Below are 14,377 nucleotides of genomic sequence, written 5' to 3' on the forward strand. Positions count from 1 at the left end.
CAGTGATGGAGGAGGTGAAGATGGACCACACGGTGATGGAGGAGTTGAGGAAGGACCACACGGTGATGGAGGAGGTGAGGAAGGACCACACGGTGATGGAGGAGGTGAGGATGGACCACACGGTGATGGAGGAGTTGAGGAAGGACCACACGGTGATGGAGGAGGTGAGGATGGACCACACTGTGATGGAGGAGGAGAGGATGGACCACGGTGATGGAGGAGGTGAGGATGGCCCACACGGTGATGGAGGAGGTGAGGATGGACCACGGTGATGGAGGAGGTGAGGATGGACCGCACGGTGATGGAGGAGGTGAGGATGGACCACACGGTGATGGAGGAGGTGAGGATGGACCACACGGTGATGGAGGTGAGGATGGACCACGGTGATGGAGGAGGTGAGGATGGACCACACTGTGATGGAGGAGGTGAGGATGGACCACACGGTGATGGAGGAGGTGAGGATGGACCACACGGTGATGGAGGTGAGGATGGACCACGGTGATGGAGGAGGTGAGGATGGACCACACTGTGATGGAGGAGGTGAGGATGGACCACGGTGATGGAGGAGGTGAGGATGGACCACACGGTGATGGAGGAGGTGAGGATGGACCACACGGTGATGGAGGAGGTGAGGATGGACCACACGGTGATGGAGGAGGAGAGGATGGACCACACGGTGATGGAGGAGGTGAGGATGGACCACACAGTGATGGAGGAGGTGAGGATGGACCACACGGTGATGGAGGAGGAGAGGATGGACCACACGGTGATGGAGGAGGTGAGGATGGACCACACGGTGATGGAGGAGGTGAGGATGGACCACACGGTGATGGAGGTGAGGATGGACCACACGGTGATGGAGGAGGTGAGGATGGACCACACGGTGATGGAGGAGGTGAGGATGGACCACACAGTGATGGAGGAGGTGAGGATGGACCACACGGTGATGGAGGAGGTGAGGATGGACCACACGGTGATGGAGGAGGTGAGGATTGACCACACGGTGATGGAGGAGGTGAGGATGGACCACGCGGTGATGGAGGAGGTGAGGATGGACCACGGTGATGGAGGAGGTGAGGATGGACCACGGTGATGGAGGAGGTGAGGATGGACCACACGGTGATGGAGGAGGTGAGGATGGACCACACGGTGATGGAGGAGGTGAGGATGGACCACACGGTGATGGAGGAGGTGAGGATGGACCACGCGGTGATGGAGGAGGTGAGGATGGACCACACGGTGATGGAGGAGGTGAGGATGGACCACACGGTGATGGAGGAGGTGAGGATGGACCACACGGTGATGGAGGAGGTGAGGATGGACCACACGGTGATGGAGGAGGTGAGGATGGACCACACGGTGATGGAGGAGGAGAGGATGGACTTGATGATGGAGGAGGTGAGGATGGACCACACGGTGATGGAGGAGGTGAGGATGGACCACACGGTGATGGAGGAGGTGAGGATGGACCACATGGTGATGGAGGAGGTGAGGATGGACCACGGTGATGGAGGAGGTGAGGATGGACCACACGGTGATAGAGGTGAGGATGGACCACACGGTAATGTGATGATTTCCTTGCTTTTTGACACTTTTTGCCCTGTTTTCGTGGCTTTTTTATTGTGTTTTTGTTGCTTTTTGCTGCATGTTTTTGTTGTATTTTCTTTGCTGTTTTGACGCTTTCTTCAAGAAGCTTTTAGATTTGGGTAAAGCCAAGCTGGAGTAAATGTGCTCGGTTCAGGTGGGGGTTAAGAGGTTCACAGTCTGAGTATTTGTTTCTCTCGGTGCCGATGACGTGGGCCTTGTCCCGGTCCATGAGGGGGTTCCTCCTCTGCAATGTCTGATATGGCAGACTTCAGCTGCTCTTGTTGGGATTGGACTTTGAGGGCAAGAATATATTGATAAGATGAATACTTTTGTTGACAAAAACAAAAACCTTGATAAAGCGATAGCGGTCAACAAAAATTACGGCTACCCAGCTAGCCCCTCTCCTCACCCCCTGCCCATGAGTGTGCACCATTCACACCTCGGTACCCGCCTGCACACGCACCTACGCCCAATGCAATACTCATGCTCTCCACACGAGGGCAGCAGATGCGCAGTGCCCACACAAACTACATGTCTGTCTTCTATACCGCCCTTTTTCTATGGCCCACGTCGGGTATTTGCAGGTTCTGAGTGCCTTTGCTATGTGTTGTTCCTCCTCCTCCTTCCTGTCCTCTGATTGTTGACTGTTGATGTTCTGATGTCCAAAGGAGGGGGCGCACAAACTTTCCCACACCTGGGTCACAGTTCTGAAGAAGTCGGACTGCAGATGGCTCTGGCAGCCTGATACTACGAGCAGGAAGGGAGTGTCCAGAACGGTTTACATCAGCTGAGCAGACAACACCACGTGACACCTCTGAGGAAGGAGCCGAAACTGTCAGGAACAAAATCGCATCATCATCTCAGCATCATGACGAGAAGACCTACTGAACCTAATTGGACTACATTCTTTCAGCTTTCATAAACATTCAGCCTGTCCCTCTTCCACCTGATGATGTCATGAGGTGGCGCTCGTCTTTGGGCTCATCGTGTTGTGAACGGCAGCCGCTGATCATTATTTGGAAGTGATTGATCGTCTGAAGCAACAAACCTTTATATCTCTACATGCATGGATGTAAATTACGTCAAGTTCTCTGCCCATTTGTTTTGTTGGTCTTAGCTTTTAGATTTGGGTAAAGCCGAACTGGTGAAAAAGCGCTGTGTTAAGGCGGGTGTTAAGAGTTCAAAGGCGTCCAAAAGTGGAGACAATATTCAAAAAGCGTGATGTTGGTCAGTGGAATAAGCGTAATGTGGCAGGTTTGTGAATCCAATCACTGTCAAATAAGGATAATGATCATGGCTTTTCAGAAATGTCTTTCTTTCGTTTTGTAATTTGGGTAAATTTCATCCCAGTGTCCAAAGATTTGGGTGTGTGCTCGAGACCCTCAACCCCCTCCGGGATCTATGAACGCAGTTTCCCGATAATGACAAACCTGGATGCTCCGACAGTCACCGGGAGATAACGGCATGTTTACTCTATTACCCCGTTATAAGATCAGCCTTTATTGATTTCACAATGGAGAAATTCACTTGTTACATTCAGCTCTCAGAAACACAGAGGGTCATTTACTAAGCCAGGAGCTAAATAGTAGTACTTAAAATTAGCGAGTGGGCGTGTTGCTCTTGATGAGAAACGTATTATTAGTGCAGCAAATGTGATTTGAGTGATTTGAGTGTGATATGACTCAAATGAGTCACATCACACTCAAATGAAACCAATCATCTTGGCTGTTGCCTTATTTAATCGTCAAGTGCACGTGATGTCTCTGGAAAAAAGGGGAAAAAAACAACTCCAAGCCCTGGACCAAGGTAGCCTGGGAATCCCCATGCTGCTGTGGGCGCTTGAATCATTTCAAACTGCACAACAGCCTGGGGACCATGGTCGATGTTTTCGCATGGATTTGGGACCAATCACAGAACGAGGAGGGACGATATACAGAAGCTTGGAGTTTGCTTACGGATATAAAAAAAAAAAGTGTATTTACAGATCCAACATGACAGCAGCGACTCCATCTTTTCATCAAGCTTCAGACTGTGTTCTAAATAGTTTAGCTCCAAAGTTTACAGCGGGTACGTTATCTGATACAATGATACGATCGGCTATGGCTCCGTGCAGACGCATATGATAGACATTCAGCCCAATAAACGGCTATGGATGATCGTAAACCACACCTCTCCTACGAGAAAATGAACTGGTGGTCCCCAGGCTAGGTCCAAGGAGCATGTGTACGGAGCGCACAGACCACGGTCATATCTGGGACTTAAACTATCGATAGCAGGAAACAGTTATTGGCTCTGCAGAATGTTTGTCCCAAGATTATGAGGTCTTTAATTATTTAATTATGGACAGGCTTGACGCCCGGGATGAGCGGCAGGTGAACAGCGAACATGGCTCCTCAATCCCGTGGATTTTGTAAGGATTAAAGACTTTTAAAGGACGTGGGACAGACTCGTGGAGCCTTTTTAATGGACAGCGTCTGTGAACTGCAGTTTGATGTAGAGGTATAGCCATGGGAAACAATGTAGCAGGTAACGTGTACTGTCGTTATAACCATCAACACAACCCAGGTATTATATTATCTTTGTAAATGAGCCAGATACAAACATTTGTAAAACTGCATAACTGCGTTATATTGTTCTGTGCAAAAGTTAACACCGGTTTCACATACTCATTTCTTGCGCATTTTTACTTCACAATGGCCCCTTCCAAAACCAGTAAATTGGTAAGAGCTCTTACGCCAAACCGGATGTGCGTCAGCGTCCGCCATGATAAGAAGCTTCCGAATTGGTCTGTCAGTTAGGAAGTTGGGGAAAGGAGCCTCAATGCTAACTATCATAGCCACTTTAGCATAGTGCCCTCTGGTGCTAACTAACCGGTGATTAGGAGCTATGTGCCATCCCATAAGCCACTGCGCAAAACCCCGCCACCCCCCTCGAGTGATTCATGCGCAACCACTGTTGATGACAGGAGCACATTTAATATTAAAAATATATATAGGATAAGACACAAGCACAAGCCAAACTTTATAAAAGTGACAAAATCCATGTTGTCGTCTCCACAGCTCAGTCACATGTCAGTGTTAAAGAGAGGTCTCAGTAAACTGATTAAATGCTTTTGTTTTCATTCAGTAGAAACTTAAGCCACATGGATCATTTGCTACCGTAGCTTTATGAAACAGCTGTTGAGATAAAATAACGCTACAGGGAAATGTATGGATCATTTGGATTTTTTTTCTCCTTAAATGTCTTTGTTTGGACACTCTGTTATTGTTGGACACTGTACAGTAGGGGGCGACATGCGCTTTTGTTTGGCCTCACTCCACCAATAACTTCCCCCTTACCCCTTCCCTTGGGTATGGACGGTTGAACAGGGAAAAGCTGCTGAAGCTCTAGTTCACTAACTGCAAAGAGATTTAACAGTCGACCCCATGAAAGGTTAAGGATTAGTTGCTAGAGTTAGTGCTTAGAGGCTATAATTTGATGGTTTCCATAGTCATAGCCATGGTCATGATAAATATGACAGCGCTCCTTAAATGCAAGAGCCTCTAATTTCATGCATTGTGGCAAAATTGCCTTCGTTTTCATTTTCATGAGGACCCACGCGCTAAGTTTGTTCTGAGGCCTCTGCTTTTTAAGAAATGCAAATATGAACTGCACTTGCTTTTTGCTCCACTTTACATACATGCAAATCTGTCGCCTTACGGCGAAATTCGCCGTTTTGACCTCGGAAAATGCCATTCATGTGAATCGTGTAGATCTGCAATAAAAAAAAATGAAGGGGGGGGTGTACGTGTAAAAACTATGCACTAGCTGAGGCTTTTAAAATGTTCACTGGTGCTGTTACGCCAAATATGCCATTTCCCCGTGGCTTCAGCCAGAGGAGCCTCCAGCTCCAGGCTGAGTGAGCCGCTGCCCCGCCCTCGCTCCCTCACTGAGCAGCGCAACAGCCGCCCTCACCCGCCGGCTGAGGCTCGTCTACTCGCTAACCCCTCTACAACAGACGCACCCCTGGGGATGAACCGTATGACACATCGCGCTGACGCTGAGGTGAAAGTTATACTGAAACGCTTTATATTACGACAAGTGAAGTTTCACTGCTTTTACTTCGGTAGCGGGAGCGGGAGCGGCTAATGCATCAGTCTGTACAACAGTTACGCCGACACAGCGCGCAACTGTGCACGAGACTGAGCACCAAACTAATCCAAGTTTTGTGATGACTGTAGATTTATATTTGATAATAACCGTGTGAAACGTGAGAGCATCTATAAGCTAACCTATGAAGCTAACGGATAGCTACATTTGCTGTGAGGCTAAATTGACCGGGCAGGCGCCCGTGGCTCTGTGGGCGCTCTGCGCTCGTTTGATGCGTGGTTGCGGTCAGTGAGGAGAGGGGCTGACCTCTCCAGGTGGACCGTGTGGTCAGTGAGGAGAGGGGCTGACCTCTCCAGGTGGACCGTGTGGTCAGTGAGGAGAGGGCTGACCTCTCCAGGTGGACCGTGTGGTCAGTGAGGAGAGGGCTGACCTCTCCAGGTGGACCGTGTGGTCAGTGAGGAGAGGGCTGACCTCTCCAGGTGGACCGTGTGGTCAGTGAGGACAGGGCTGACCTCTCCAGGTGGACCGTGTGGTCAGTGAGGAGAGGGCTGACCTCTCCAGGTGGACCGTGTGGTCAGTGAGGAGAGGGCTGACCTCTCCAGGTGGACCGTGTGGTCAGTGAGGACAGGGCTGACCTCTCCAGGTGGACCGTGTGGTCAGTGAGGACAGGGCTGACCTCTCCAGGTGGACCGTGTGGTCAGTGAGGAGAGGGCTGACCTCTCCAGGTGGACCGTGTGGTCAGTGAGGAGAGGGCTGACCTCTCCAGGTGGACCGTGTGGTCATTGGGTGCTCACAGATATGAGAGGGTCTGACGTGGTTTCTGCTGATCAGAGATGTGAACTGTGGCAAGTTTACTAAAACTGAACGTGTCCAAAGAGACTTGCAACTATTCAATAATGCCAAACCAAATGTAAGATTTTAGAAGCTACTGATAGCATTTTATTTTGTGTGGTATAGGGTGGTATATTGTGGCTATATTTCTATGAATAGTCAATAAAAGTTTAAAATCTATATTTAAAAATCGAAAATGTAACAATATTTTGTCCTTTTTAAATATAATTCAAATAGAAGACCGTATCTTCTGATGTACAGAACCTGATTTGGAATTCCACATTATGTATAAACCCTTTACTCTGTTCACTCTGTGATGAAACTGAAACCATTAGTAGAACTACAGTTCTAAAACTTGTCCATCATATGCACTACAGAAAAGCGGATTCTTTGAGTTCATTAAGCATAGAATCTACGTGTTCTGGTAAAAAATGGCCGCCGCAGCCCCGTGAACTGTCACCTTTTTCACTATATATGTGTTGCATGTCTGACTTTAGTACGCTCTTAAAACGCTTCGTAAATGACCCCCTCAGTGTGTAGGATAGACAGGGAATGAGCAAACTATTACATATAAAAATAGAGCTCTCTTATATACAATGAGTACCCCAAATTTTAAGGGGCAAAAAAGTATAGTAAACAGGATAAAATAAAATATTATAGTCATAGTGCAGGTGGTTGATAAAGTGACGCAGACACAGAGATCATTGTAATGTATTTTTGCAAAGGGGTTAATATCGTGGTAAAGAAACAGAGGAGACTGCGTTTTTTATCTTCACTGTGAAAGAACTAAAAGCAGTGAATATTTGTGATTGAAAGAAGCTTGGTAATGTGGATTTATTTTGCAAAGACAGTAAAACGACCCACAGTGCACAGTTGGCTAATAACCGGAGCAGCTTCAGTTTCACTCTGCTGTAGATCATTCCCTTATCACTTATTATAATAAATGTAACAATCACATTTCCAAATAATCCTCCAGACTGTCGCTTCCTGACGAAGCTGACGTGTGAATAATGTTACATAACGCAAAGCTCATGTTACGTAATGACTGTTTAAGATCAGAACAAAAACAGTCCCTCCTCTCACTTCCTGTTTCCTCTGGACTCTTTAGAACTCAGGCCTTTACGGAGAGTCCCCTGGTGTGATACTCGAGTAAAAGTACAGGCAGACCTGGTACACACACACACTTCTGTTTGATGTTATTGCATTTACATTAGCCACGTTTACATGAACACATGAACCGAGCGCATATTCACCAGCTTTACCTAAAAGAGCAGCAGAGACGGAAAAGCAACAATAACACAATAAAAGGTGACAGAAAAATGACATAAATATGACCTACAAAACTGATCTCGCCCACGTGTATGTCACATTTTTCAAGCGTTTTTGTCTCTTCATTATTATTTTTTTCAATCGTTTTTTTCGTTGTGCGTTCTTGTCACATTTGTCACTTTGTGTTTGTTTAGATTTGGGTAAGGTTGGAGAAATGTGCTCGATTAACTTAAAATTTGGCTAAACATCATGTAAACTTTCTACTTAAGGCGAGACACTGCAGGTGAATGGGGAAAACATGCATATTTACAGATATCAATTTGAAACTTTTGCTGTAGATCACTGGCATAAATGTGAGAAAAAAATACATTGCAAGTTTTCTGTCATTTTATCTTTTGTTTTATGCCTAAAAATGCCCCAAATTTCCCATCTTTTCGGCGACGAAATATGAATAATGGATAGAGCTACATTCAAATTTATGGTTTCATTTTATTGATAAATGAGTTGCCAAGACTTTTTCAGAGGGGATTTTGGATATCTTGTTTAGTTTTAAAATAAGCTGTTTTTAGTGGAAAAAATTGTAGGGATTGGGGCTAGGGATTAGATAATAAAAAATCCCTCTGAAAAAGTCTTCCAAATATTGTTCAGTCCAAGGCTGGAAAATTTGAAGTCTTTAGGTCCTACTGACGTGGACATAGTGTCGCCACAATGAAAAAGGCCCTTGAAATTGTGTTCTCCCATATAAGTCTATGGGGGAACATTGAATCAGTGCAATATTTAAACATGTTATTGTGAAGATTAGGCATATTTTCTGTTTCCGGGTGAAAGCTTGTATGTTCAGAGACCAACTTGGCCCAAAACATGAAAACTGAAAAAATTGAGTTTTGCCTGTAGTGTCTCCCCTTAAGATTTGTATTGTTTTATCTGTCCTTTATTTATCCGGGATAAACCTCATTGAGACTAAACATCTCCTTTTCAAGAGTGTCCTGGCCAAGATGCAGAGGGACAGGTTTACACACAAGCTACAATAAGCGGATCCGGCATCTCACCGAGCGCAAAGCATGCTGGTCCAGGTTAAAGGTCAGGGCTACACAGATCGTATCCCAAACTGTTAACATGACCGAGTGTGACACAGATATTGAATATATAAAAAAAAAGAAAAAAAAGAAAAAAAAGAAAAATCGATGTTTTAAAATAATTCTGTAAGAAACGGGGACACAGAGTTACTGGGAAGAGAAAAAGAACTCGTGGCCCCTATTGCTAAACCAATAAATGAATAAAAAAACAGTTGTTGTATTAAGTAAATAGATGTATTGGTTACAAATAGCATTACTGGTTAACTATATGTCAAACTTACTAATTTAATCCATTAGTCACGACGTTCTGGATCTTTTCACACAGTAGTAAATGTGATGAGTGTGTATGGCTCCATATACAAACTGTGAGGTTCCTTTATTGCACTGGTGAACAGAGCAAAACTCTTCATAGACTGATTAAGCCCACGTGGACAGTCACTGCAATGGAGGATGAATGAGAACCTGGAATATCACAGTAAAACCACTTTAAGCAACGTAATAGTCGTACGCAGTACAGCCACTTCCAAAAATATCTCTTGAGCGTACCGCCACCTCTTCGTGCGCCAAGAACGTGCTTTTAGTGTACCGGTACGCTCATCTGCACATCTTTTTGTAGTCCTTTGGCTGCTCCGCCGCTTTTCAGAGCGCCCTTCACAATGCACGCTTCCTACTTGATCCCACCGTGAGCAGAGACTACATTACCCATACACCCTTGAGTTGTATGAGTGAAAAGCACAGTGCGCCGCTGTAGCCTCAGTCAACAACTTAATGTGATGCTCATCCACACAAACAAGCGGATCCCGGGGAGGGTTTGTGAAACGCAACCATCACTGCTTGGTTAAAATACAATGAACACTGATGCTCTCCTGCTTCAGAGGAGTAAAAGAACAAGGTTGGCTGCGTTGGCTGACCCCACCTGTGCCGCGGTCATTGAGGTTCTGACAAGTGGTGACGAGCACGAGAGCCACGTGCCCCGTTTGGCCTCGTAGATGCGATAAAAACAAAACAAAGCAGTAAATATGGATTAAAACAAACTTCTGCAGACTGAGATGAGGCGGACTGCAGACAGAACGGAGCCTGACAAGCTGCAATGACAGCACAGAACATGGAAGTGTTGCCTGTAAGAATCACCTCTGTGACAGAGCTTCAGAGACATCCACCTGTTAGAGTTCAGCTAAAACTGTCTTCTAAAGCAGTGGTTCTCAACCTTTTGAAGCCGCGACTCCCATTAAAACAGTTAAAGGGGTTCGTGACCCCCCCACCCGGGTCACACCGCGAGAAATCGGAGCATTAGCCTACATAATTCTTAATAAACAAAGAACAAAGCAAATGTTTAAATGAAATTAATAAAATTCCGAACATATAATGGCACTCTGGTAAAGTAGCACACATATGCAACAATAAAATATTACAATAGACGCTAAAAAAAGGATGTATATTTTATCTACATGATCTGGCGACCCCCTAATTCGTCTCGCGACCCCCTTGGGGGTCCCGACCCCCAGGTTGAGAACCACTGTTCTAAAGGTAAGACTGGGCTTTCATTACTGTTGTTTATTATACAGATGGACGTTCACAAATCTGACTAATTATTGTGAATACATGATATAAATGATACAGTCCAGTGTTACTACAATATCATTTATACTGTAATAACGCTTTTTTTTTAGAGGGTGATTTAAAAGTATGAAGTGACTCAAGTTCTTTAAACTGAAACTCCTTCTGTTGCTCGTTCTAAGAATGCGGAGCAGCAAATCTAAAGGCCTTTTTACCCAGGTCTGTTTGCACCCTGGGCACAGAGAGCAGAAGGTCCTGCAGATAAGGAAGAACAAGTCCAGCAATACATTTATAAATCAGAAGATACCAATGTTTCAATCTACAAAACCACAAAGGTGAGGAGCCGGCCCGGGCGTAAAGGACGCAGGAAAGGACCTCATGTTTGTAATAAAGCACATCCATGATACACAGTGTCCAGAGCAAAGAATCAGTGGAGGAATTCATAACGTCACAATTATCCAAAACAGGCATAAAAAAAACAAAATCATGCCTAAAGAGTGATGGAAAAGTAACAAACACAAAAAACACAAAGCGACTCAAAAGGACGAACACACTAAAAACACTTCCAAAATGTGACAAAAACACAACAAAAGAGCAACAAAAACATGCTGGAAAAAACGGCTAAAGGGTGATAAAAGCAACAAAAATGCAATGTGACCAAAACAAAACTTTAAAAATGTGACAAATGAGGCGTTACGCTTGGCCTATAGGCTGTCAGCTCCAGTTGAGAAGCTTTTAGACTTTGGTAAAACCGAACTGGAGAAAATGTGAGGGTTGAGAGATGAGGCAAAAACAAAATGCTGTATATTCATCAGTAAATATTAAATTACATTTTCACTCAAATATGGGCAGAGCCACTCTGAAAATGCAGGACTTTTGAAGATTTTGCCTGAAGAATTCCTAGAGCCGAAACGTTGGAATAAACCTCACTTTTTGCATGTTTCCCAGTGTGCGGGAGTTACATTTGTTCACAGGACGTTTGAAGTTGAAATCTTAAGTGATGATGATGCTGATGATGATGATTACGTCCAGAGCAGAGTGGCAAAAGCGTTGGCGATGAAAAGGTGAACTGCAGCTGAGGGAAGCAGACAAGTTTGACATTTACTCAGTGGTAATTCCTGAGCAGAGCGTGGACGTTCACAAAGGTCTGACAGTGATGTGTCTCCTGCAGCTCGTCTCACTGTACTTTAGACTCTACTCAACGTGTGCTGAAATCCAAACGCTGCTGCAGCTCCACGTTTATCATAACAGTCGATGAGTCATTTCTGTGAGCGCTGAAATGTCTCTGTGTCTGGGGTCTCACAGTGTCCAAAAGCAAACCAACTATTGTTAAACTGTTTTCAATGGAAACAAATCCTTAAATCAACAGAACTCGATAAGAAAAGGGGGATTTCAACAGGGCCAGGCCAGTTCAGTTCACTTGAGACGGGTTCATGTGGAAAACTTGAGCTGTATGTATGTCACAAATATGAGGGAAAATATATAATTTGATTGAATGTTTCCACACCAAAATCAGACATGAAGTAAATAGTAGAGAGGGCCAAAAATGCCTAAATTTTGTGTGAACAAGAGCCTGGTTTAAATTTGTGAGGAGAAAGCTTTGAACATCAGAGTGGTGACAAGCCCCCCTCCCCTTTCCCACCAAACCGGTCTAGTTTGCGAACCGCTCCAGACCCCATGGCTGAAGTGGTCTGGGAGGGGAACGGTTTGGACCCTCCTCTGGGAGGGGAACGGTTCACTTTTGGCTGTGGAAACACCATCGAACCGCTCCGGTCCGTTCTGGTTTGATCCTGTTGAAAAGCCCCCATCTACACTGCGTTCCAAATTATTATGCAAATGACATTTTTCTCTGATTTTCTAAATTGTCAACTCAAATGAGAGTCAGCATAATTTTCAAGTCTTTAACTGGTAGAGGATCATTTCAATGTGGTTGAAAATAATTCCCAGTGATAAAAGTATTTTTTTCAATAATAAATATAGTAAAAACCTCAAAATCTACGGTTTTTCATTTCAATACATTTTAAAGCTTGTAATTAACTGAAAATGGTAATTTGTTGAATTTGCAGCATTAGCAGCCCTTCTTTGAGAGGAGCTTCAAAATTCTTAAATCCATTAAACTTGTGAGTTTTTGGACAGTTTCTGCTTGGATTTCTTTGCAGGATGTTAGAATAGCCTCCCAGAGCTGCTGTTTGGATGAAAACTGCCTCCCACCCTCATAGAAGTTTTGCTTGTTGAGGTTCCAAAGGTTCTCAATAGGGTTGAGGTCAGGGAAGGAGGGGGTCCACATCATGAGTTTCTCTCCTTTTATGCCCATAGCAGCCAGTGATGCAGAGGTATTCTTTACAGCAGGACATGGTGCGTTGTCATGATGAAGATGATTTTGTTTGGGAAAGCACAGCTCTTCTTTTTGTAGCATAGAAGACAGTGGTCAGTCAGAAACTCCACATATTTTTCAAAGGTCATTTTCACACCTTCAGGGAGCCTAAAAGGGCCTAATGGGGCCGACCAGCTCTCTCACCATGACTGGCCCAAAACATGACTCTGCCACCTCCTTACTGACATCACAGCCTTGTTGGGACATTGTGGCCATTCACAAACTATCCACTACTCCGTTGAGTTGACCATCCAGGGTTACACGGCCTCATCAGTGAACAAGACTGTTTGAAAATGAGTCTTCATGTATTTCTGAGCCACTGCAGCCGTTTCTGTTCATCAGCTTCAATGAACAGTTTAGGGGAGGCCCGGATAGAAGGTTTATGCACAACTGCAGCCTCTGGAGGGTCCTACACCTTGATTTCGGGAGACTCCAGAGGCACCAGCAGCTTTAAAAACCTGTCTGCTGCTTTGTAGCCACTGTTCTATTCCTCTGATGTATTTGTCTGGCTGAAACCGTCCTTATTGTGCCTTTATCTGCACAAACCCGTGTGTGTCTGAATCATCCACAAATCTCTTATCAGTTCGATGATGAAGCTTAATCTTTCATGAAATATTGAAGGTTTTCATACTTAGACCAAGGCATTCAACTATTTCACGCTTTTCATCATCAGAGATCCTTTTTCTTTACCGTACTTGCTTGAAAATGATGATCTTAACCTGAATACTAATCATCCCAGGTCTCTGAGATTGATGTCAGTGATTCAAAGAGCCCTGAGACACAAGACCTTCCATGAGTTTCATTGAAAAACTTTTTTTTTTTTTACCTTTTTGACCCTGAAATACAATTTGCATAATAATTTGGAACACGGTGCAAGCCTATAGTTTAGATTTTTATTTGAGACTATAATGACAGTAATGAAAAAAAAAAAAAAAAAAAATGAAAATTAGAATTAAAATGAAAATAATTTGAAGCCAACCCAAACCCGACTGTCATGCGTGATATCTCGGCGCGACAGGCTTGGGCCTAAAATCTTTATTTTGGAAAATGTTTGTTTACAGACCCCCAAAGCGCCGGGCTCGCATGGACGATATACTGGATTTATAATATCTTTGCGTTTGGTCCTCAGCTTGACTTGGTATGGACAGGGCCTTAATGTCTTTTTGCTATCTCTTTTTATATTGTTTATATCGTGTCTTTTTGCTGCACTGCCATGTTTGCTCCTTGTGTTGCATTAACACACTCTCAGCCCTGCGCTAAATCACATGGATCAGCAGAAAAAAAAACTTAAACACTTCCCTGCTCGTGCTTAAGTCTTTAAAAGAGCCTCTAACAACACATATTAGTCCAGTCTGATGTTATTACTCCTCATGCTCAGCCAGAATCGAGAATCTTTTTGTTAAAGTAATAAACTAAAGTCAAATAGCAATTACGGCATGAAGAAGTGAGATCGTTTCCCTGGAATGGTTTGGTTCCGCGGAGTTTCTCTAATGAACAACCCGGCGCCGCCTCCAGTCAGAGCCGTTAATGAGCTGCGGTAAATGAGCTGCGGTAAATGAGCTGCGGCGATCGTCCGGCGTTTCCATCACCGACT

At 44.7% G+C, this 14,377-nt stretch overlaps 1 protein-coding gene across 1 annotated transcript; it reads left to right on the forward strand.

Moving 5' to 3' along the window:
• Positions 1-386: 386 nt before the first annotated feature.
• LOC306964320 (uncharacterized protein) lies at positions 387-2,332 on the forward strand (the record flags this gene model as incomplete). The annotated part of the gene is made up of 3 exons (XM_079558311.1): positions 387-482; positions 689-1,073; positions 2,256-2,332. 3 exons carry the CDS (start codon positions 387-389, stop codon positions 2,330-2,332), a joined length of 558 nt encoding a protein of 185 aa, XP_079414437.1.
• Between the last annotated feature and the right edge of the window lie 12,045 nt (positions 2,333-14,377).

This window comes from Gobius niger, assembly GCF_951799975.1.
Source record: "Gobius niger genome assembly, chromosome: 6".
Lineage (NCBI taxonomy): Eukaryota > Metazoa > Chordata > Actinopteri > Gobiiformes > Gobiidae > Gobius > Gobius niger.